Below are 25,992 nucleotides of genomic sequence, written 5' to 3'. Positions count from 1 at the left end.
AAACATTTTATCAGAGACTATTCAAACTAAGAATATCTGGAGAATTAAATTTACTTTTTGTTCTATTCATTGACTTACATTTCCAGTCCTCTGTATGTGTATGTGTAACTATGAAAAAGCTGCACAATTTTTGTGGCTATGGCCATGCTTGGAGGTACCAGCACATGAGACTTGGCTAGGTTACCCATGTAGAGAACGTTTCAAAAGGATTCAATCTATAATGGCCAACAAGAAGATAATTTAAAGAAATAATAACCAGAAGATGTTCCCTAGCCCAGGGTTTTGCAGAGGAAAATCTACACTGGTGAAGACCCAGCCTCTTCAGCCAGGCAGCACTTGGCTGCAGGGAGAGGACCAAATACCATCACAGGCCAGCGGTGACTGCTCTCCTCCCTCCTCAGTTGTCCTGGGGAAGTCCCAGCCTTGCATGCCCTGCACCGGTGAAGGCTCAGCAACACATTTCTCAGATGCAACTGCTAATTGTCTGCATGTAATTAGCTGATACCTGACTCTACACAACTGATTAAAAATCAGTGACCATCTTTTTCATTTCCTACATATTTGAATTAATCAAAGGAGACGTAATATAACAAGAAGTGAAAATTGTACCAGGAAAACAGTTTTGGCATGCATGTTACTCTCAGAGTGCTTTTAATTTAAACAGCTCATGTGATCAGGCAGAATAGCAGGATGTGGCTCTTCAGGGAGGTAGGCAGTGCTTGGGAGAAGTCAGTAACACAAAGGAATATTTAGATTTTTACAACCAAAATTGTTTTCTATCAATTCACACCATTCTTCAATTCACCTGATGTCTTTTCCCACTGTCAATTTTTTGGAAGAAAAAGAATTTAGTTTATACTCAATTATACCTCCATGTGGTTACATGCTGGTTTTACCATCACTATTGACCTCCAGCAGGTCCTCCAGTTTCTAATCCAGCCTGCTTCACACCAGACATATGTCAACTTCACAGCATCTCTGTTATCCCACATCCTTTTGGTCAGATGTCAAGTACCAATGCCATAGCAGAATGACTGGCCAGCCATCCAAAAGCATTTTAACAGACAAATACTAATACATCTTTCTCAGGCTCGTCATGAAGTCATCCCGATGCTCAGAAACACTTGCCTGCCAATAAAGGTACTGGTCTGCTAAAAAATAAAGAAATAACTTTTGGGCTACTTGGAAAAAAATCCTTAAAAATCTACATGTTCTAGTAGTTTTTCAATGTAATGTATTGGAAGAGCACTTTGGAAACTCTGTGATTATGCTCGCAGAACATTGCACCACAGAATGTCAACTTAAAATGTAGAACTTACATTTTGAAAAGAAAAAAGCAAACTGTGCAGGCACAATGATTCAGACATGAGAGATTACAGCAGCAAACACAAGCAAGTCAAAGAAAGCACCATCGTCTTGGCATCCCCTCCCCACTCAAACCACTCTTCCCATGAAAAGAAGTATGCCAAATCCTTTTAATTCTTTCAAATTAAAACAACAAGATTAAACTGAAGATTGACACAAACTACAAGGTTCAAATCCTTTCCAGATTTCCCTTAGCACTAGCCATTTACAGCTCTGGGTTCTTAAAAATTTATTATAGTAATAGCAGCCTTGGATCCAGAATCTCAGCTAGACTCAGACACATGCAAATGATCCCTGTATCTATCTAAGCAAGAACTGTATTTCTGCCAGTCCCAGATGTTTAGAACTCTTGTATCACACACATGTACACCCCTTCCCATTGTAAGAATGTTTTTATAAAGCATGGGATTTTATTATTTGTCTTAAAGTTCATTGTTTTCATTATTTTCTTGACAAGGGCAATAAACTTAGATTCCTCCTCCTCTTCCCTGTCAAGGAAAGCTGAGATTCTCTGGTAGATTTAGGAGTATGTACCATATTACAAGACATAGAAAAAAAAGCTACAAGAGTCGAGTCCTGCCACCTGGCACACCATGTCCTAGGGCTAAAGCAGCTGGGAGCACATGGTGTTTCATTGACTTGGCTGTGCCTTATAATGAGCAGTGCCAGGGAAGGATGTATACATAGATATATATTACAGCATTATCAACATCCATGACATTGGGACATTTAAGAAATCTTTTCATTTACCAGTGCCTCCAGTTCCTACTCAGTCAGCTCTGGGAAGGAGCAATCCTCTGTGAGCTGTTGGTCACACTAAGTTCCCTACCCAAACCAAGATGATTCCCACCAGAAAATGGAAATTTGACCAGGCACTGTGTTATCACATACAAACTGATGGAACAAATCTGTGTTTCAATTTGAAGGGGATTGTTTCCTAATAGAGCCATAGCAAATCAATTTTTTTTAAAACATATGGAAAGACTGTACAATAATATGATTTATTTAAGGCTTTAGTCTTCCGAAGGCAGGTTTAGCTACGTTAGCCCATAAGATGGATGAATTGCCCAGTTTTGGAGCTGTCCTTTTAGCAGTGTTGTTTATTCACACGAGTGTTTGGCTGCAAAAGCAGAGAGAAAGTTTCATGTCACTAAAAGGTAAGGGTTGTAAGATGAACCACTGCATCGTCCAAAGGAACTCATCTGTAACAATGAAAACATCATTATTTGGTTTACTAATTAATGGTATGAATATTCCATAGCATCGGGAAGCATAATTCAGAAACAGAAAACACTTGCAATCACAGTTCACACTAGCAGGATGCCAGAGCTCGGCCCCCAACACCACTGGGACCATGAGCTCACAGCAGGGGCAGGCACCCAGTGTGTGCTGAGCCACCCCTCTGTGTTCACCTTGAGAGCCTCCTCAGGTGCTCCTGCTGAGCCCCACGGCCCTCAGCACAGAAACAACAGTCACACAAATGCAGCAGGAGCAAGAGAGAGGCAGGAGAAGGGGGCAGGGCATAGTGCAGAACACAGGACCCCTGAGTCGCCCCTCATCTTCTCCAAAGGTCTGAACTCCCACCAGAGCACTGGTAGGAGATGCTTTGCCCTGATTGTTTCTTACAAACATTAATAGAAACTTGATGTTTTCACTGTTCTGTCATGGCTGCCCAAAGGATTTAGAGTTCAGGCTAAAGACTTTTAGTAATTTCTGCCACAGCAGCATAGCAGGGCTCTGGAGACACTGATGGTATTTATAGCAGTCTGAAAATTGTACCTCTTCTCACCAGCTGAACCAGTTCCCTGAGCTGACTGCTGCAGCTAATTGAGAGAAGACTGTCATGTACCATCAGCTAAATTTACTGCTGGTCCTCACGATTGGGCTGTGCTGACTGCATTGTGACAGCAGTGTCTAAAGGGAGGTCATCTTCATTTCTACATTTTCTCTCTAGGAACAAGAGTTTCTTCTGTATCTGCACTGCTAGGTTTCTATTTATAGGCTTGAACCCTGTGATGTAATCTTCCTTTTTGTTTCCAAGGAAACAATATTTGATGTATTCTACTTTCAAGTTTTTCTTCCTTTTGGTTTTCCCCCCTCCACCTGCTCTCTTCCTTTCTCTTTAAAGAGACAAGTCAATAGGTAAAACCTGTATTTATCTCTGGCATGCCATGTAGTTATCTTTCTCAAAAACCAGGGTTATTCATAGCACTAAACAATTCAAGACATTTCAAAAATATGCTTAGCAATAATTTTATGCACTGTTTATATATATTACTTTTCTGATAGCAAATGAGTTGTAATTGCATTAGGCAGCAACTCCTGTTATAGCTCAAATTTTTCAAAAACTTACGGTCTGTGTCTCAGCCCCAAGTCCTCTTTTCCTGCAAAGATTTCTTTAAATCGTCTCACTGACCATCCAGCCAGTTTCCCCACAGTTTCACTCCTTAAGCAAGGGTTCCTGATGGCCAGTCCTGTCCCCTGGCACTCCCTTTCTAGCAGCAAAGCATCTCCTGATAGTCCTTTCCATGGTCCTTTCTGCCACTGGGCTGTATTCTCAGGTCTGTGATCGCTTGGAGGTCATTTTCGTGAAAATACATTAATGTTCTTTTAAAATAATTGGTTGTCACTTCACTGTCTGTAAGTTAGAAAAATGCAGAGGACTGAACCCATAATTTACAGCGCAATCAGCATTTGTAACAGCTGGAATAAAGTGTGTTGACTGGATACTTGCACAAATGCAGGTGCTTTGATCTCTTACTGGAAAAGCAGCGGGTCAAGCTAATAGCTTGCCTCAAAATTTTCAGTGTGTGTTTATGTCTATGGGGTTGAAAAATGTGGGAGAGACTGGCTGTTTTAACAAGAGACTATTTTAACACTGCAGAAAAATTAAGATCAGCAATGCTTATAAATGTAGTTGATTAATTCTGACTAGGAAACCTACTCTCATTTTTATTACTACTGCCTTGTACCTCCATAAGAGAAAACAATAAGTGAGCTGGACTGGTGATATTCTGCTCAAGGGACAACAAAGTAACAGACAAGATGTTTTTAAGGACCACCTACTTCAGAACATAGACGAGCAGGTAAAATTCCAACCTAGAGAAGATGATGTGGACCAAGAACACTCATTAAGAATCTGTGTGGTGAAGAGGAGAAAAGGTGTTAAAGCATGATAGATATAAAGTCAACAAACCATGCAAATTTTATGCTGTCAAGGAAATTATCAAAGTAAGCATGGAAATGATCATGGAAAGTCAGCATCTTGCATTTTGGGTCATGTTATAGACTAATACCCATCATTTCCTGCATCAGTTCCAAAGAAGGCCGGGCCCTGGTTAAAGATCTGTGATATTGATTCAGAGGCAACAAGTCCTTCCACGACATCTCTGACTTGGCCACAGAAAAGGATGCGCAGTGGGAAGACTTACATGAGTTAGACCCCTGCCAACATCTCTGGATTCTTTTCAAAAATTCCTCAGTCTTTCCTCAAATCCCAAAAATAAGGGTTTCCCACGTTCTACTAGAAGCTGTTCTAGGAAGCCACTTGTCTCCTCCTTCCACCTCCAAAACTATTGTAGTTTTTTCCCAAAGGCCGTGGTTGTTATCAAGCTTCCATATCTCCTAATCTGGCCATGACTTAACCTGTCAATGCCCTATCCTTCCTAATGGTTACTCAGGCTCAACAACCCTAGTGAAAATCACGTTTGACAGGCATGGGAAAAGTAGCCAGCTTCAGGTGTTTGTCTCTAGGTTTTGAATATTTCTGGTAGCTGAAATGCAGAGCACATTTCATGGTCTGGCAACGTATTGCTTTAGAAATTGTGGCTCTGTAAAAAAAAGAGCTTTATGAAGTTTGTTTGCTTCTCAAAGACAATCCTTGGCGCTGGACAGGTCCAGTTGGGTCTCAGTAAATCAAAAGCTTATTTGATGTCAGCGAAACTAAGATGCAACTGCTGTTTTGCTCCAGGTTGTCAGAAAGCTTTTCAGTAATCACTTTCAGTCAGAATAGATACTCAATTGTTCTTTCCTGCTGCAAGGGGGAAAAAACAGCAGCTTGCTCTTCCTCAGTAATTCCCTCATATTTCATTTTTAATCTCTTAAGCAAATTACAAGTGAAGACCTTTGATGTATGCGCCAAACTCATTCATTTCTCAGTACTTGCTGGACTAGAGAGGATCTCCCGTTCTTATGCATGTGGATGATAATAACAACTTCAAAGCCCCCAGGCATATGTTAGCTCTCCCCAATTTCCTTTCGAAGGATGCATTTCATGGGCCAACACCAGTTAAGAACCATAAGCAGCTGTACTTGTGTGCCATCTCTTAAGGCAGCCTTGCTATCTCTCTCGTAATGTAACAACCCTGTTTCTGCTTTGCAGATCTACTCAGTCTGGATTTTGCATTTTTCCTGAAATGGAGTACCTAATTTCCAGCATTTATGGTGTTCTCAGCTTAAAATAGTCTGGAACCTGATCAAACTCAGAGCAAAAAGTCATTAAAAGTCACTTGCCCTGAGGTGGTTTGGAGCATTCCAGGTGGATTATGAGGCATTGCTTTGCTGTTGTGGAGTTTTATGACATGAAGTGCAGCTGATTACTTCTAGAAGGACGGTAGGTCATAGCCATATGCTACCACAGGGCCAGATGTTCCAAGTACAGCAGAACAGCTGTACCTGAGCAGTGGCTGGATAAACTTCCCCCAAGCTTGCTAAGGAAGAATGAAAAAGGGACATATTTCAAACCAGTTAGTGTTATAGTTGTCATCATTATTTAGTCTGTCCAACTCATTATCAGAACACTAGGAGACAAAGACCATAGAAGAGTTAAAGAGAAAATAATGTATTCACATAAATAAGAAAAACCACCATCAGAGACAATTTACATTGGAAGAAAATAAATAGTTTTGGAAAAGATGTAAAACTTCAGGCTTTCAGCCAAGCTTTATCTAAGGAGGTGGAATGGGAGGAGTAAACAGATTTTCTCTAGGGCAGAAAATTTATCATATAAATGGGGAGCACAGATTTAATGTAGTTTCCTTTAACGGGCTTGTTACTGTCCATTGTCAGTGGAACAGACACCAGACCAATGGCACCAGCATGGCAATTCTGGTGTCTCCCCATTTGCCCTGCCAGCAAGCCAGAAGCCTGTACCAAGTGGACTGCAAACATCAATCCAATTTCTGTCTCCCAGCTCTGTTCAAGTCTAGATTTGGCACTCCATATACCATGAGATTACTCTGACATGAAACCTGCTCTCAGCATGTCTGGACAATTTTTCTGATCAGAGTTACATACCAAGTATCTACTATTTTTGTTTATTTTTTTAAGTGTGCCGTGCTTAGGCAATAAGTTGGACCACACAATTCTGGAACCTCTGCAGCAATATGTTATTAATGATACAGAGAAGGAGAAGAAAAAGAGCTTCTTATCCCCAGGAATAGCAAGACTAGAAACAGACTATGGCAGTTTCTCAATTCTCTTGTCAAGACAATTAGGTGCAATTCTGTGTGTGGTACTGTGGTAAATTAGGGACAAAACCCCCTTGATTTTTGGCAATGCCATTTTCTTTAGAGGTCAGTTTAAACACTGACCATTTGAAATGCTCCATTTTTGGGCCTGAGGAGGACATCAGGATCCCCTTCACAGCACAGAATGAGGTACTCTCTCTGCATAGGATTCCTCTGGTAGGTGCTCTCCTTGCAGGGCTTCCTCCTAGCACTGACTGAGCAACAGGGGAGTCAGCAGTCTGGGGCCCCAGGCTCTCCCTGTTCCCAGCATTCTTCAGTAAGAGGAGGTTACAAGAAAGACCTCATCCTTATTTTCCACATTACTATGTCTTGGGATCTATACTCCAACACAAATCTCCCAGAACATTTTTTCTGCTGACAGTGAGAGAAAAAGCAGAACAGTGAACAAAATGCCTTTCAGAGCCCTGACCCCAGCCTCACCCCACAAACCCAGGGAGCCTTATTCAGGACTGGGGTCCTTCCTTCCTAACCCCCAGGGAACTTGCTTTGCCCGTCTCCACATACTCTCTTACAAGCACAGCCGCTATACTGGGCTATTAGCCCTGGCACAGACATAGCAAGAGATGCACCAGGCAGTAAATTTGACTCCTATCAGGTCAAATCCAAATTACCCTCTTGACGGTACTGCCTAAGAAGCTCATAAAACAGTGTGTCTACTTGTTATGACTTGGACAAACAACATCAACCTTTATCTACAAGAACGTTTGCGTATTGGGTAAAAAAAGAAAACCACAAAACAAAAAAGTAACATACCACAAGTCTGTAATTTCTGATGGACCTTTCAGTTCCTCCTATTTTCAGACTTCTAGAAATGCTCTTTAATGTGTCAACTTCAGCCACTGAAATCCTTGCTCTGTGAAGCAAAGCTGCCCTTTTGATCCGATTTGCAGAATGGCCTCACAAGTCAACATAATTCTGATTCCCCTGCTGATAGCAGCAACACAACCGACGTCTGGCTGAAATGAAGTAATGAACACAACAGACAGTGCTTATTAAAGAATCAAATAAAACTCTGAATATGTCAATCAAAAATAAGCATACAACCAATATTTTCTGGCAATCTGTAGCTGGGAGATGAAGAGAGATGCACAAACCCAGGCTCAAACAGTAGGTTACTTAGGGCAGCAATTGTCATTTTTGTTTTACAGGTCTACAATGCCTGTCTCAGCAGATCCTCAACCCTGATGGGGGCCATTAAGCAATACTTCAATATAAAGAGAAATTTAAAAAGTAACGCCCAGTGAGATACTCCTGCATGCAAGGTATTGTCAGACAAGTTTTATGTGGTGCTGTATAAATGCCAGTTGACTTCAGCAAGAATCAAGGGCATGAGGCATTTTGTGAGGAGGGTGCAGTCATTTAAAGCATTTCTCTCTATCTGTAGTAATCAAAACAAGTTATAGCCAGGCTACAACTATATGTCTAGTTTGAAGACTGCTTGTCTGTGTGAGATGGAACCATCTGGATTTACTTTACAGTTAACTTTAAAATATATATATAAGGTTTCTTAACTTTTGCCAAACAACTGGAAACATAATGGTTTCTGCATGCTGTTAGCATCTCAGTACAGCTGCAAATGTCCATTAGGACAATCTTTTATAATTATATACTTATTCTTCCCATGAAATTGTTAAAACCCAGCTTTTCCAAATAAGAGCATATTTTGTAGCGAAGAGGAAATCTTCCAGGTTGGAATGGGGGAGGGAAGTCTTCTAAAGCAGAACTTTACTCAAAGTTTTTCTTTAAACTAACATAAAGATTTTAAGTCTCAGTGTGTCAGATTTTTCCAACTGTATCTCCAGTGTGCCCCAGCCAGAAATCTGCAGTTTCTTTCCCTTTTCCTTTCCTTTGTGGAAGAAACTCATTCCTTCTAAGATTTTTTTTTCCAAGGGGAAAAAACCCCGCTTTTTTTTTTTTTCTCCTTTTCCCAACTCTTCCCTCTAGATGGGACTTTAGTCCTCATCCTTCCCACAGTTCCACGCGCTTGTTCAACAGAAAGTGTCAGTGGCACCTGGTGGCAGTTGGTGACTGCCCTTGGGAGCTGATCCCCGACAGCAGGGATCTGCACACAGAACACAGGCAGGCTGGATGCAGGCAAGGCTCCAGGAATGGGGGGTGATCTGTGCGTTCAAAGCACCATCATCTGTTTGGCCAGGATTTTCAGAAATTACCAATAACATGGCACACGTCAGTTTTTAGGAGTCCAAGGTAACAATTCAACTTTCCAGAAGACAGGTGTTTACCTTTTCCAAAATAAGAACCTTCCTGCTGTGTTTTCTGTGTGCCCAGGTTCAAGGCACTCCAAGTCATTGGCCACTCTCAAAACATCTCAGCAGCTATGATTTTTTAGTTGACAAAAACAAAACTAATGGAAAAACAAACAACTAGTCCCCAAAACTGGACACAACCCTGTGCAATGTGCTCTAGGATGACCCTGCCTGAGCAGGGAGGTTGGACCAGATGACCCACTGTGTTTCTTCCAGTCTTATTCTGTGACTTTTCCAGGAGGTGAGTGTCTTTCTGCACATGTTCTCAGGACCCTGCAGAGAGCAGAGAACAAGGGCTCATATTGTTTTGACAGTCATTCAGACAGAAAAATACTTATTTTTCAGATGCTTGCATGAAAAATAGCAATACCACAAAACATTGTAAGGCTACTGATCTTGTCAGAAAGACAACCTCGGTCAGAGACAAGCAACAGACCACTGCCCATCCTTGGGGCACGCAGACCTCACAGAGCAGCCTCCTTTCACCAGCACTGCCAGTCTGCTGGATCATCTTACCCACACGGGGTCACCTACAGGGATAAAGATAAAGCAACTGCAGCAAGTTTCTGTTATATGGGATCTGTATCTCCTCCTCCGCAAAGTTTCTCTGTTATCAGTGTGGAATTAATTTGCACAACAACCTTACAAGATATCTTAGAAGGCACAGCAGGTTTCTAGCATCCAAGCTTTTTCTCATTTTAAGAGTGACTATCTGAATAATTGGCAGGGAGGAGCTTGGCTGCTCCGTAGTGCAGAAACTTGGCTACAGTGATGCTGTTAAGCATGAAACAGCAGCAGATCCAATGCCCAGAACTTGAACTGAAACTGTTTATTACTTCACATTTGTACTGCAGCATTAGCCACAGGCCATGACTAAGTCTGGCCCTGGTCCTTTTGGGATGAACTTTTATCTTTTAAACAGACAGAGGATGACAAAGGCAATTGAAAGGATTTAATGCAACATTAAAAATAATGGACAGAGTCAGGAATTTGTGTCCCACTGAAAATTAATGACAACTACTCTATGGCTTGGGTACTTTGGAAAAAAATGGTCAGGCAACCTGAATCTATGGTAGGGCACAGGCATTTGCAGTCACAGAAGACTGTTTCTATTCTTGCAAGAAATGAAAGAAGTTCCACAAGAGGTTTCCATTAATAGCTGGCTGCTTTATGCAGGCACTGGTGTGACAGTAGAGAGCACTGTGAGGCAGAGAGATAGGCAAGCAGTGCACGCAGGTCTGCTCAGAGAGATCGCTCCCACAATGGTCAACTCAACAGAAGAAAAAGGGTCCAGAGACCAAAGGGCTACTTCCAGTATCACATGCTTGCCCTGACTGATCTCTTTGCCTCTTTTTTCCCACTCTCAGGCAGAAGGCAAAAGCTCAGAAGAATTTCTTTTAAGAAATACCAATACTCGCATGACAGCTGGATCTTAAGTCATTGCAAGCCTATGTCCAGCAGCACCAAAATCTCCTCCTAATGCTGTGGTGCAAGGTGCAGCTCTGAGGCAGGGTTTGCTGCAGAACAAATGCCCAGGCAGAGGATGCTGTGTACCAGCTGCTCGTGTGCGATCCCTGAGCCCTTCGGCCCTGTGGCCATGGAGGTCACCACTCACAGCAAAGTACTGGAGTGCAAGAGGCGTGGCTCTGACACCAGGGGACACAGCTTTGATCTTTGAGGAACCTGACTGTGACTTACCAGAGAAAGTTTTAGGCTTTCTTCAGCAGGAAGTCACGAAGCTCTTTAGGGAAGTAGAGAAGGTTGGAGGGTGCACATCTGCCTCTTTCTGGCAAGCTGTGCTCATGTCACCAGAACTGAGCCATGCTGAGCACCATGTCACTCTCTCAGCAAAGAAAGGCATTTTGTAAGTTAGATGGGTACTGAAAGTGTTGGCACTGGAAAAAACCAAAACAAGACATAGGGGAAGATGGTTTTCTGGTGGTGCACATGCAAGAGAAAAGGACTTTGTCAGGATGCCACCTCTCCCACTGCCCATTGTTTTGCCAGTGCTATATCACATGTGCACAGCATGACAGGAAACAACAGTGCAATGCTCCTCAACCACATGCAGCAGTAAACATAGCATCGGCCTTGACAAGGGGACAACATCAAAGATGATGGTTGTTTTATTATAGTCAACATGCAGGCATCATGTTATCTTAGTCATAGCAAGACTAGGTAACTAAACTGCCAGGTTTAATGTTTCAGGTCACATCAGGGAATAGTTTTACCAGCAGATGTAAGGATCGTCATTTGGAGTGGGTAGCACTCAAGGTCAGAGTCAGCAAATCCTCCTCTAAAAATAGACTCTAGTTGCAAAGTTTGTAAGGTTTCTTTTGTCGTTCTGCTGCACTTCACAGGACCCAGTTACCTACAGCACCCACCTAAGCTTACAGGTAAGGCTAAGCAATATACATTTTCTGCTGTACTTCTGCTCCTTTTTCCTTCCTTTTGTAGCCTGGTTTAGTAAAGCAGGGAGAGGACTGAGAACTAGAAAACTTGCCGAGGTAACTATTAATTTCATCAGCTTGTTGCACAGAAAAAAATTATTACAGACTCAAAAAGGTTTTGAAAGTATAATGTATAATTTTAGAAAACCAAATTTGTTGTGTTAGAGAAATCACTATATAAATTTGGAAATTAGGTGCTGAAAGTATAATTATCTTGGACATAATTTCAATGTAAAAGTTAGGGAATGAAAATGCAATTTTTAAAGACTTGGAACATCTGTCCCATAATAGTTTGCCTATTCTTCAACAATTGCTCCACCGTCCAGTCAAATCTAGCTTTTCCAATTGAATTAACATTCTCTCAGATGATGCTGTGTTTTTCTTTGGACACTCTAATAATATTTAATAAAATCTCAGCTTAATCTGTTTTCCATTAACCAGTCCAGTCAACAATAAAGACTGAGGGCAAAAAAAGTTTTTAAAAAGTCATCTGTGGCTTAGAAATTCGTTGAAATAACTGGTTAGTTTTGAATATTCACAGCAGGAGGGTCTGGGAAATAATTGCACAGAGGATACAGTTATTCTGGTTTTAAGCTGTTTAAAGATGACTGAAATAGACGAACTACTTTATAGCCGATGAATGCTTTAAGCATAAGACTGCAGGGCTAAAATAAAGGAACTGAAGTAAGTGAATTTTGGTGAAGACTTGTACAGGAATAGGGGACACAGGATTGTACTTTTTGCTTAAGTATACTGCAAATCCAGTTTTGGAATTTGGCAAATTCTTTTAGAGGTCTTTTAGAGAAATATTTTTGAAAGACTTCTCCATCACGTGAAGTATTTATAAAAAAATAATCTTTTTGGCCTAATTAGGGGGAAAAACCCCAACAAAATGAGACACAACCCCACGCAAGGACCCTTAGCAGCACCACAGCTCACTGCAGTACCCTGGGGTGCAACAAGTGTGAGGTTACCGGGGAAGCACACAGCTCTTCATGGCTGCTGCCAGCCTTCCGAGTCTGAGCAAAACGGTGTGGGGGTTGCATATCAGGGAGCACCATTTTCAATTAATTTCATTACATCATCTGACAGAGCAAACTTCTGTCACTGTAGCTGACCAGCTCTCAGCTCAACTGATGTCCTTTGAGTTACAAAAAGCTTAGAAACCAAAGCACTGTTTACCCTCCTCCCAAGTGCAAACACTGTGCTCCAGACATTTGCATTGGCTTCTGCAAGAACTTTCCAGTTTATAAAACAGCCCTCTGCTTAGTCATACTCAAAAAGGGCAAGCACTTTTTCACCCTGAAGGGAGGTATGTGTCTGGCATGTGGGCTGGAAATGGAAGAACAGAACATTTCTTAAAAATTCAAGAACTTGCTGAATAGATCCTCCCTCACTGTTTCTGAAGACTCTCAGGCATTATATCTTAGCAGGGGCTTACTTGAAGACCAGTTCCTAAACAAGATTCAAGTCTTCTGCACATTTTTGGAAGTGTAGAACTGGTATTCTCCATCCTTACCTTCTCTTGGGTCCTTCCCTCTCCTACACATTGTTTCTCCATGAAGTTCTTATCTAAGGTGGTTATTAAACTGAAAGAAGGAAGTAAAAAAAAATAAAACCGTTAGTTTTGCAATTGTTTGTTAGACAAGGAAGTCTCAGTTTTTACTCCCTGGAAGACAGAAGTCCAACAACTTCAGTGGTATTGAATTCTGCCTGATAAATAAAAACATTCAAATAAGTCTCCCTCTATCCAAGATCAGAAAAGAAAATGGGAGCAATTTCTTAGTAACGAGGTTTTCATGCACAAAAATGATTTCCTAATCAAAATGCAGGGCATTTTGTTTCTCTTTTTTGTTCTTCAGCTGGATTTAGTGTTCATGGCAGTAGATTACCTACTTTAGTCCCCAGTTTTGAGGGTCAAACCACCAATTAATTTCAAGGACACTGTGTTTATCTCCTACTGCACTGAAGTGGGTATGATGTCCAGTACATATGCCATTACTTTTGTAGACTCCTCATGAAAGACTCAGTGCTGATAGGTAGTTTTCTTTCCTTGGCCTCTTGGAAAAAACTTCTGATGATATCACAGTTCCACTCCTTTTTCAGAGCCAACAACAGGTAGGAAGCAAAATCAGAAAGCACCAGAACAAGAATAAGATTAAAATCTGCCTCCACATTTTCAAACAGGTTGCATAATTTAGGTGTTTGCTAAATGCTAAAAACTTTCACTTCCCAGCTAGAACAGGAAAATTAGTGATTGCCTGGTATTTTCAGGGAGAAGTAGCTTTTAGACAACTCTGAGTACAAAACCAAGGCTTGTACACATTTGCACATCAAATTAAATATAATAAAGCCAGCATCAGAAGCAACACTAGTGCAAGTGATGATGTCATAGGAGCTGGGAGAACTTCCAGGAGCAGGACACATGGGTGGCGAAGAATTTAAACTATTCTACTGTATAAACATGGACTGAAGTGGGCATTAAGGCAAGGAAGCCCTGTGCCCAGCATAACAGAACAGCTAATACTTCCAAAGGAAAGAGTAAGGAAAATTGTCTTCTCTCCATTTTTTCTTCCCACTTTGTACTTGTTTAGCCTCTCTCATTGCATATTTATACCAATGCCACTGGGCTCTGACTTTACTGAAGATCTGAAGCTTCAGGCACACAAATACAGCTACAAGTTGGCAGCCAGAGTACATATGATGGGGAAAACAGCAGTGATGGAGGAACTCCCTGTGCCAGGGAGAGGTGCAGAAAAGGAAAGGATATATAGGCCCTTGCACAGGACAAAGGCAAATGCAGTCCTTGTCTGTGCATGTCTGATTTTTTTCTTTTGAGTCTCTACAGCTGACATGGATCTTAGCTCCCAGGCATAAATCTTGCCAAATTGTTTGGCATCTTTATACATAGCACTAGTGCTTGCACAGCACATTGAGCCAAAAATATTAAGAAACATACTATTTTGTTATGTAGCTTATGACTTATAGCTTTCAGTCTCAAAGTACTCAGAAGCTTCCCCTACATGTGGAAAACCAGCATTAGAAATCTACACAGCACCACCGAGATGCTGATGTTCACCTCCAGATAAAAAGCTCCGTTTTCCTCCGCCATCTGTGGGATTACCAAACTGTAGAGCTCATGACTGACATTTCCAAAAGCATTAACTCACCCCTACAAATTTTGTGGTGGGATTGGACATCCCTTCAACTGAACAGATCTGAAAACGGGCTACTACATTCTGTGACTTCATGGGGCCTTATTGGCAATTTTGTGTTAATTTGAGTAGTTCAAGGGACTCCAAACATGGTGCAGAAGGCAAATCTTTCACTGCCATATTTGTACTCCAGCTAGACCATGTTCATGCTCTGAATTAAACAGCAGATAGACTGGCAGATTTTTCTTTTTTTTTTTTTTTTCCATGCACTTTCTTTCCTCCCTCCCTGCTTTGTTAAAAATAAAATGAAAAAAGCTAAAGAGCTGTATAAGAAATTCCATCTGGCAGCTGTAGAGTAGATAGTGAACATAAAGAAGAGATTCCTTTGCCGTGCCTAGTGCATGCTGCTTATCCAAATTAGCCACACAATTACTTCTATCAATGCAAAACTAGTTTAATTTTTTTTTCCTAGTGCACAGCACTTGAGAATGACTTAAAATGCAGTGTAATTTGCCACAGTGTATGTCCTGAAGTGGCTCACTAATGAAAAGAGGATTAACTCTCCATTATTCTGAATTACCATTTTGTGAAATCACTAACAATATTTTCATTTATACACATATAACCCAAGGGGGACAAATATTCCAGCCATCCAAGCGATTAACAAATAAAATTTATTAGATAACATGCACTTTGGTCTTATTTATGAAGAGAAAGATTAGGGTATAAAAATGCAGATGACTGGATTTTGATCATCCTTGTTCTGATAATACCCTTAAGTCCCTGACAGCAGAACTGGGGAGCAGCAGCAGTTCAGTGTTGTGTGCACACGCCGGATTGAGCGGCAGAACCCGCGGGATGCCGGGCTCAGCAAGCGGAATCTTGCAGGCTTGAGCACCTGGTGTGCCCCCCCCACCGAGGTGTGCCCCCCACCCGGGTCTGACCAGCCACCACAGGTGGCACAGAGAGGGAACAGGAAGGTCTCACCAGCTCATACAGTCTGGCCTTGGCACAGGCTAGCAGAATGAGAGGGGAGCTGTGCTCTGGGCACAGGGAAAGGGGGGATGAGCTGCAGACTGCCCTGCCTCACTGTGGGGAACTCCTGGCCCCAGATACGGGGATGTGTTCCTCAGCATGCCCTGACTCTGGGCTCAGACCTTCCTGCTGGGGAGAACCCTCTGGGACAAGGGCAGCTCTACAGCCAGCTGACTTGTCGTCCCTCCCCCATGAAATGAAAAGGCTGTCCTGAAGCAGCATTACCAGGAGCGGGCGGGATGCAGAGTTCTTTATGCAAAGGACGTAGGGACAGAAGGACAGTCCCTACTCCAGAGAGCTTCCACAGGACCCTGGGATTAGCTCAGTTGGTCAGAGCAAGGTGCTAATAATGCCAGGCTCACAATCTCCATGTGGGCCATTCACTTAGGATGATCTTTGTGGGTCCCTTCCAGCTCAGGCTATTCTGTGATCTATGGTTGTGTGTCCCCAAGACAGTGCAGTGCCACGAAGTGACTGCCAAGCTGGCACAGCCCTGGCACATCATTCAGCCTGCACCAACTCATCTATAGCCCACATGAAGCGCCACAAGGGGTGGGAGCCTGCTCCAACAAGCCTGTGCAGAGGTAAGCCTGCAATCTGGCTGCCATCTGACTGCACTGGGTGAACGCGCTGCAAGAGATAGTCTCCTCTCCACACAAGTCTGCCAGAGAAATCTGAGCTTTCCCTGCCTGGGCTTGTGCTAAACATTCATCCCTTATACCTGCAGCAGCATTAAGAACAACCACTCCAAAAAAATCCAATCTACTTTTCGCTTTTTATTCCAAGAGGGCTGGCCTAGGGAATAGTCTTCCTGGAGCTTTGTTTGGTGTACGTAGAACAACTAATACGAGACGAGATTGGACATCTTTGATTCCTGGGAAGATGCAAGCCCTTCTGCCCCCAACCAAACGCTTCATGGCAATTATTTCCAGAGCTGAAGTAGCAAACCAGCCCTTTTGTCCCCTTTTCCCTCCTCCTAGTTAAACTCTAGTCTAGAGTGAAATATGAAATACATGTTTTACTAGAGGAATTTCAACTGATGCCTTCCTGTGTCCTAATTCAATTTAAAAATCCCCACAGCAGATAACATTGGCAAGGCATAAAAGAACATAGCACACTTGAAAGTTCAGGGAGCATGTGGCTTCCCGGGACAGACAGAAACAAGGATTTCTCAGCAGTGGTCGAGCTTTCAGAGTGTTAACCAAGCCTCAAACTGCGCCAGTGTTCCAGTACTACAAATGATCATTTGCAGATGTAATTTCCCTGTTCTGAGGTGTAACAAATCAATGCACTGCGGCCACCAACTGTGATTACTGATTGCATTGCTTTCTCTTCTTCCCTTTCTTTCCTCCATCCGATGTTATGGAGCCATGAATAAAAGTAGTCAGTCCTTCAGCATCAAGGCAACAGGCTCTCAGTTAAGATAATTCCTTACTAGACAAATAGTCGTTCTTATCAACTTCTAGATAACAGCCTAATCGCTCCCAAAGTCAGACTGCCTTAGATTTGTATCTCTGACAGACAAACGTTATCTACATTGCTGAGTCTGCATGTAGAATTAGCAGAATTCTGGCACGGGAAGGAAAAAGGCTCTCCCAGGGCATGGCCACTGGGGCAGAGAGATGGGGCTTGGTGCTACACATAGGCATGCAAGACAAGCCCAACATAAATTTGTTCCAAGCTGGAATTCTCAGAGCCCTTTAAAAATCTCAAGAGAGGACCACTTAGCTAAACATCATCATCATGTTTTAAGAAGCTTGGCTGAAAGATAGATCCCCTTGCCAGTGAAAGCAAGCCAATTTTTGAACAAAGGTGTACACTTGCCAAACAAAAACTGACTCCACGATCTTACACAGCCTTGGAGTAGGAAAACAGGAATCATTTGGCTTTTTCAAGCTTTGTAGAGAATCAGAACATGACAGGCATAAAAGAGCCCAAACTGAGCAAACAAACCCCATGGGTACATGGGATGTCAGTGAAAAATGGACATCCTGCTTTCAGGAGAGCTCTACAATAGCCTCGTGAAGGCATTAGCCAGATTTTTAGAATTAAAAGGACACAAACGTTCAGCAGCCAACACAAAAATTTTGGGAGCAACTACAGGATTCATTGCCTGCAAGAAAGGTGGATTTTTGGCAGGCTCTACTGGCACACTTCATAAGATCAAGCCCAACTCCACATCTTGTTACAAGTCTCTTACAGAACCACAAGGTTCAGTTTCTCCCTTCAAGGGAATAAGAGACATGAGCAACTGCTACCCTGAGACACCAGAGAGTCCAGCAGGAGAAATAAAAACAGAGCCCACAGGGAGATGCATCAGACAGGGAATCTGCAGCTAGCAGCACTGGAAAAAGAAGAGTAGAAGAGAGTACAACGGCACATGCAACAGTCACCTGAATAGACACATTTCATCTCCCTACATTGCTGAAAATCACAAAGGACAAGCCTTTAGGAGGGTCTTAGTTAATGATAAAAAGCCCCGACAACTTAAATTTGCATTCAGTTCCCCATGGCTGTTAAACCTACCAAATTCTTACCAGTGGATCTTTCAGGAAACGAATTCCCAGCAGAGACTGAACTTCTACAATCACAAACCTCTGAGTTTTGTTTCCATTTCTGGTGAGCTCATCCAACAACATATTCCTCACCTCATCCTGGGGAGGCAGAAATCTGGGTGCAAGTCTGTATTTGCGACAGAACAGGTCCATCTGCCTCAAGCAATGCTCAATCACACCTGGTCAGTGCTGCTCCCAGGATCCCACAGCTGGAGCAGGAGTCACTTGCTTTGTGCTTTCTTGGGTTAATGTTCTGTTTTGGTTGCATTCCAGTTTCTTGCACATCCTGAGAGCGCTACTTCATGGACAAGATGTCATCAGGAAGCTGGAATGCTGGGAAGAAAAATGCATATACAGCAGTCAAAGTAGATCCTGATGAGGACTATTGTACCCCAGGGGCATTTGAACTGGAGAGGCTCTTGTGGAAGGGATGCCCAAAGTACACTCACGTCAATGAAGTCTGGCCCAACCTCTACATAGGAGACGAGTAAGTGTACACAGTACCCCCACGTAGCAGAGAAGTGTGCCTGATACATCTTCTCTACACAGGGGATAAGCTCTACACCAAGCTCTTCTAAACACAGCTCACCAACAGAGCAAAGTGTTTGGAACCACTGACAGATGTCAGAGTTCCACAGAGCAATCAGAGCCTGCCATGGCCCTGGCTGTTACTGCTGCTTCAGGAAAGTGCAGACGAAGTGCAGCCAGGTCTGCTGTTAAAGACAGAGTGACAGCACTGGTTGTGACACCAGTGTAGGCTGCAGAGGTTGAAGCTCGTCATGATCTATTTTTAAATGGTTCATTTCAAGGAGCAATTTGTTATTTCTCTCTGAGTGAAAGTCGTTCCACAGTTACAGAGCATGGCCTGGATGTGTTGGCCACACCTTAGGTTGGTTTAGGCCTAAAATGTAATTCTTGAAAAGTAACTGAAGAGACAGCTCACCCTGCAGTGATATTTCTGCATTTCCAGGCCTGTGCTTGTGTACATAGAACACTCTGCATTTCCAAATTGCTCAAGAGATTAAAGCAAACAGAACCCTAAGGAAGGCAAAGCTGCAGAGATGTGTCTCACTGATCAGACCAAGTGTGATTTGGAAAAAAACCAAACCCACAAAACAGTTCTGCTGAGCACAGGACTAAACTAGAAACAGCCTGTTCCAAGAAGCAGAGAAGACTGCTGCAGCAGGAGATATGCCATCAGAAATGCCCCAGCCCAAGCCCTGAGCAGAGCAAGAGAGCTTTTCTTACCCCTTTGGCATTATTGATCCAGTTTCCATTTTCCTCTGCACCCTGCACTAACATGACATTTATTTTTACATCGTCACTGAAAGACACAAGTAGGAGCCCCAGTGGCTCCAAAGTTCTCAATAACTTTTTAAAAGGTCCTAAAATTCATCTGTTTCCAGCTTATAAAAGAGGAAAGATATACAGCTTTGAGAGCTACAAGACTCCTAATATCATCCACCAATTACTTCTGTGGTGCCAGAGGCAACAGAAAGGCACAAGAATTCTGGTCTTGAACCAAGCCAGGGCTCCCACTTTTAGAGACAGGGGTGGAGAGAGTGTGTGCGTGTGTGGTGTGGGATAAAAAATTGAGCCATGGGAACAGCCTGTCCAAATGATTCAAGAACAAAAGAAAGGGGGGTTGAGTTTTTCTCTCCACATCCTGCCCTGCCCCTCCTGTTAGATATTTCTAACTCAAGATTCACCATAAAGAACAGCCTCTTCTGGCATTTATTTCCTGCTTCCTTGTTTAGAATTATTCACCAGCAGAATTATTTTGAATGAAGCTGTTAGAATAATTTTCCTCTAATCTCTGTGATGAAGCTATAGCTGTGCTCACTGAGCAAAGGGATGTAACCAGGCAAGAAGTCAGTGTCTCAGCCCAGGACAGCAGTCACTGACTCTTTCCTGTAACCTAACTGTAGCAGTGGCTTCTTACACCTTGTTATTTAGTAAAAGCTAGAAGGTGTGACTCTGAATACACCACACACCTGGCACTTCATACAAACTAACCAGAGGAACAGAAATACAAGCTTCTTGAGAGGTACATAGAGCTGCAACCCGCTGGGCAGTGTGTTTCTGCTGGGGACTGGTCTTAAGTCAGGAGGAAAACCAGTGGTGCTTCAATGGAAAACAAGTCCCCCACCACGACAAAACAAAAGAGCGAGAAAACCAATGGAGAAGGAAAAACAAGTGAGGAGCAGGCTGGGGGGAACAGAAATAAAACTTCACCAGAAAATGGGACCCCCCGAAAGAGAACAACTATTGTCAGCCAGGCAAGGACAAACTTGACATATCAGAAAATCTGACAGGAGAACTGGTCTGCAGGCAAGATGCATGCTTTCACTACCCTAACTAAAATTTGCTTTGAAATAGGCGAAGTCCATGGACCTTTATATCTTTCCTAGAGCCAGCTCCATATCTTACTCCTTACCATCAGCTTACCCCCTCAGTGTGACAGGGTTTTGTATTGTTTTAAGATCTTGCTTTAAACCGGTGGCCAAAGAGATGCCACAAGCCATGAACAGATGCTGGGTGCATTTGTATCTTTAGCCATGCTAAATTAAGGTTGATCTTGAAAGAATTTGGTGGAACTCATCAACAAAATCAAATGAACACACACATGCAGAGTTTATCTTCAGAGCCTCCACATCTGTGCTTCATTCCTGCCTCCTGCATTTACAAGGTTAACAGGACTTGTGACTGCTTATGGGAATGCTAATTAATTACCCTGACTACGTAACCACATCTTCCTTCTAATGCAATACAGGCTATCAAGGAGCCCTGTGAGGCCACTCCATCCTTTTGTTAGGAGGCTTCACTGCAGATGTTGCCCAGAGGCAATGAAATCTCTATGAGCCTGTCAGACCCAGAATAATCAAAGCCTCAAAATATAACATGCTGTGTTCAGCTCCAATTGAAATTTTCCTCCAGCAAGTTCCAAGGGCTTTTAAAGACCAGATACTGGAATTTGTATGACACAGCCCAGTGATAGGAATAAATCACTCTTGGCCAAGATTTTGATTCAGTTGCTACCAGGATTAGTGTTTGCTTGCATCCTCCTCATATTTAGAAGTCTTCTAAAGGGATAGAAAGCAGCCTTGTCTTTTGCCTTTGTGTCACTGGCCACCTGGTTGCTTGCACAGGCAGTTTTACTGTCAAATCCCAAACCTGCTTGGTTCATTGGGATCACACAGAAAATCTCTGCGAGTTACTCATCTTGTAGTTTCTTCCTGCAGCTCTTCAGTGATGGCCTTATTACCTGAGATGATGTTTAGCCTTTCACATTTCTGAAGTTCAAAGAATATTTCAGCTGAAGACAAAGGCCTCCCAATTTGTTTTCCTCTTAATCATTCACTAGATCTCATTAGGATTTAAGGCCTGATCACAGTTTCAGGTCTTGCCATGTTCTCAAACTATTCCCAGAGGGAAAAAAAAAAAAAAAGTCTTCTGAAATGTAATTCTTTACAAGTAAAGTATGAAAAATAATTTTCTGGCTATGCAGCTGAACTGAGCTTGCAATTCTCAAAAGCTATGGTCTGTGCCTGTGCTGTGCCATGGCTCATGGGCTCCAGAACTAATGCAGGTAAGGAAAATGAGTAACTCAAACCCCACAATTTGGAGTGCGGAATAATTAAGATAAATAACTAAACACTAAATATATGCATAACTAATATTCATTCTCTCCTCTTACCTTTCTGCAGAGAAGCAATACAGAATGGCTTTTTCCAAGTGTCTAAGTAAAAAGGCAATTTACACTAAGCTAGAAGAAAACAGATGGGACTCACTCAGGCTGGAAAACAGCTACCTCCCACTGTTTAGCATTATGAACTCCTAGCATCTACACCGGTATTAATCATATAAAAAGAGAAGCAAATGCAGATTTGGATTATAACAACACTCTTGAGGACATAGTTTTAACTTGGGTAGAATGAGAACCTGCCAATTGTAACAGCAGTTTAACAATCCAGAAAATCAGATCTTTAACACTGAACAGTAAATCTCAATGCTCCAGTGGTTTCCAAGACAAGTGACGCTTCTCCATACAACATCTCTGTCTATCAGTGATTTCTATCATTTGATGAGTGACTGAAGTGAGGAACTGACTGACCAGAGCATGTGCGCTTGGTGCCTTTGCTGTATAGAAAGCAGAGTGCTATTTCCTCTGTCTAGGTTGTATCACTTACAAAAATTACATCCACCATTTGGCCTAGAGGAAAACGAACTACTAAATCCTTTCTATCCCATATTCTGACAATGCCGTTCGGTATTTTCAGTGGTACTTAAAAATTCTTTTAATTCACACTGAACAGGAGGTACTCAGAGAAATGGAGCAACACCTCAGAAGGAAAAGGGGATACAATGCTACACTATCTCTAGACTCCCTCAGTGCTGGAGTTACCAAGGAAAATTGGGTCAGTATTATTGGAAATTCTCAACATCTCTCCTCAGGAGGGAGAACTGCCAGATTTTCTTAAGGAAGTGTCAATATTGCCTATATTCAGCAAGCTTCTTTCTGACACTGACCATCTGGTAAATTATCATCCTGCGTTGAGCTTTCTTTTAGCGCTTAAGTAAATGGAAAAGTTCGAGTGAGACGATTCCTCTCCTCGTAACATGTTGCCTCAGATTTCCTGGTGTTTTGTCAATCTGGGTCACGTCAATCTGTGGCTTTAACAGTCTATACTGGAACATGTTTGCATTGCACAACCTTTGCATGAAGTTTAAGAGACTTGGCTCTACTTAAAGTTGATAAGCACACCAGTCATCTGGTTGAGCAGTACCAGCTGCAAGGTGCTGACTTACCTGGGGAAGGAGTTGCTCTGCCCACACCCTCCTGAGGTATTTTGGAGGATTACTTCCCTTCCTTTAGGTGTACTTATGTTTTCCTCATAAGCCACCATATTTTCTCTTTGTTAGCTGCTTTCAGCATACTTAATACTGCATGTGAAGGTGCAGCCTGCAGTGCTTGCAAGTTCTTTTCCCCTCTCTTCCAGTTCCACTGGTTTGGACAACTTTCTAACAAATGCAACTGGGACTAAAGCTTGTTGTGACAGTATTTTTGAAAAGGGGGGGGGACTTGGTACCCTGGAGACAGCAACCTGAAAGAAAGCATTCTTCTTCATGTTATAACTACTTACATTGCTTCTTCCAGAAGAACGCAGAGTTTGCTGCAGCACCTGATATTAATCCCATGAAACTTAGCCATGAAACTGACAGCAGGCACAGTAAAGTCTCAGACAAGCCCTCTACTTGCCCTTGCACAACCCAAGAGAGGTAAATAGTCTTTTGGGAACCATCTGAAAATGGATGACACTTTTGTCTGGGTCAGTTTCCCCTTTTGGTGGGTCTGTTAGTATCAATATATCCATATGTGAAAGTGATTTTATCTCCAGTTTTCACCATTGAGGTGGGATTCCCACATCAAAGTACTCCCCCTTGCCTCAGAACTTTAAAAACATGTTTATGAGTCCATCTGCCCTACAGTAAATGCAGGGTCAGATTCAGCAAAGCACTGAGCTTTTGCTTAACACAGAGAAAAGGACTTCTGGGTATACTTAACTTTTAGCATAAGTTTATGTGCTCTGAACTGAAGACCTGATGAGCTTTTACATGGGACTAATCAGCCTAGGTCATCTCTTACTGAACTGAATTACATTGAAATTTTCACTGTTATGTCCCAGTGCCACACTTCACCTTCGTTGCATAGGAACACATTCAAGGCAGACACTGGAGACCACAGCTGCACCATGTAAAAGGAAATCAAATGCTAATAGCAGAGAGGGTGGAGATCTACAAAATGAAAACAGTTGCAAGAGTAGCCAAGTGCTTACAGCATTACCTCCACTGGCATTTGTAGCAAAATCCTCTTTACAATGGCTACTTAAAATTCAACCATAATCACAAAAATGGAAGTATTAATCGCAATTTAATAGGAAACAGCAGCACCCGAAGAGGGGATAAGAAGAATGTTGTTAGCTTGACTATTACACCCCGGTAGAGCGCCAACTGCAAGGGGGAAAAAACAATACCTTTTCTAGTCAAAAGTGAATTAGGAATAGAGTTATAAATCCTCCAATAAGGCAATGATTCCTATACCCCTGAACAAGCCTATGCTATTAGTGACCTCAACCAATCAGATATTCGCAGATCTTTATGCCTGATTTATTTCTCTCTTTCCTCTACAATACTGATACCTCAGGCATGGTAAAAACTGCGAGGAGGGCCAAGAGCATTCCCCTCTCCTTGGGGTGTAATCAGAAGTATCACGCATGATGAAACACAGCAAACCCCACAGGCTCTGGTTACAGTGTACAGAGGGATGCTTTCACAACAGCATCGACACTGCAGACTCAGCTGAGGGTGGAAAGCAAACCAGTCCTTCTCACAAAGCCAGAGCTCACTGCTGGCTACAGGCAGTCCAAGCAAACATGTTGAGGGGCACAGCAACATTTCTGTTTACAGACACACAGGTCCCCCCTGTGAGGCCTTACCAGGCTGTTTCTTGCTCTGTTAACTGGCAACCAAGCTGCCGCACATGCAGGGTGACCCCGAGTTTAACTGCCTACACTATGGCAATGTCAGCCTCAGCACAGGCCATCTCTGCCTAGTGATGTTTATGATCAAAGTACAAAGTACTGGCTGGCTGACAGGAGGTAAGAAGCAAACAAACCTTAGCCAGTATGACAAGCGGTGGTCCAGCTGGGCTCTTGGCCTAGATTTTGGGAAAAGATTTTACAAGGAAAAAAAGAGGAAAAATTTTCAGGGAACAGCAGTGAAATCTCTTACGAAAACATAATTAACAAGAGTAAGACTGGGGGAATAAAGATGAAAGAGCTAAAGTACTTTCTAATCTCCATATTAGGTTTGAAACCAAGCACTCTTGCTCTTGAAAAAGACTAAGTGTCACTTCAGCTTTCTTCAAAAGATGCAGATTCCAAAGCCCAAGGCAAGCACCTCTTGCAGCCCAGTGCACCCTATTTTCTATTACACAACAACTGTTTCTTCATATCTCCACACAACATTATATATTAGAAAAGTTAGGAAAAGCTTCCCATAGATAAAAGTGTCCAGGGTATCTGCTGTAAGAAAGATGCCTGACATCCTCTTTACAGACTGTGTGCACCAGCTTGGCCTGCAGATGCAAAATCCATGTAGCCACAGGACCTGTACTGACCCTGCTCCGCTTAGGGCAAGTATTTTAGGTCTTGCTTCCACTAACAGGTTCTACAACACCTACACACAGTTTAAGTGATAGCTATTCCGGTGAAAATGTGGAGAACTCAACAGATTTGAGTGCTCAGCACTAAGCTTTCATTCTCTGAAAGTTTTCCAGATTAGCAATGTCAGTAGAAAAAATATGCATCCGTATTATAAAGAAACAATTCCATCGGGTAAGGTTCCATTCAGTCCAAAGGTTATTGCCAAATCAGTTTGCATATCAAGCACGATTAGAAAGCAGATAACATTTTAAAGTCAGCCTAGCCCAAGCATTGAGGAAAACAGAGCATAAATTCCTTGTAATTTGCTGTTAAAAAAAAAAAAAGTTATTTCACTGAAGATGATTTAGTTACATCTGAGCATTTATAATGAATTTTTGCAACACCATTCAAGGTTGATACATTGCTGCTTCT

The 25,992-nt window shown here is 42.4% G+C and overlaps 1 protein-coding gene across 2 annotated transcripts in view; it reads left to right on the top strand.

Moving 5' to 3' along the window:
- Positions 1-25,992, top strand: part of DUSP29 (dual specificity phosphatase 29) — a 67,545-nt gene that overhangs the window by 29,293 nt on the left and 12,260 nt on the right. The window contains exons 1-2 of one of the 2 annotated variants that reach the window (XM_066191466.1): positions 11,485-11,556; positions 18,629-18,842. The exons of the other annotated variant lie outside the window; for it this stretch is intronic. Coding sequence (XP_066047563.1) covers positions 18,658-18,842 — 185 coding nt within the window. The 5' untranslated portion in view covers positions 11,485-11,556; positions 18,629-18,657. Of the gene's footprint in view, positions 1-11,484; positions 11,557-18,628; positions 18,843-25,992 lie in introns of those variants that run through there. 2 annotated transcript variants of the gene reach the window in all.

This window comes from Chamaea fasciata, unplaced genomic scaffold (assembly GCF_029207755.1).
Source record: "Chamaea fasciata isolate MVZ Bird 193981 ecotype frontalis unplaced genomic scaffold, bChaFas1.0.hap1 SCAF_9, whole genome shotgun sequence".
In the NCBI taxonomy this organism is placed as follows: Eukaryota; Metazoa; Chordata; class Aves; order Passeriformes; family Sylviidae; genus Chamaea; species Chamaea fasciata.
Note: the sequence above shows the minus strand (reverse complement) of the source record. Positions and strands in the feature narration are given on the sequence as shown.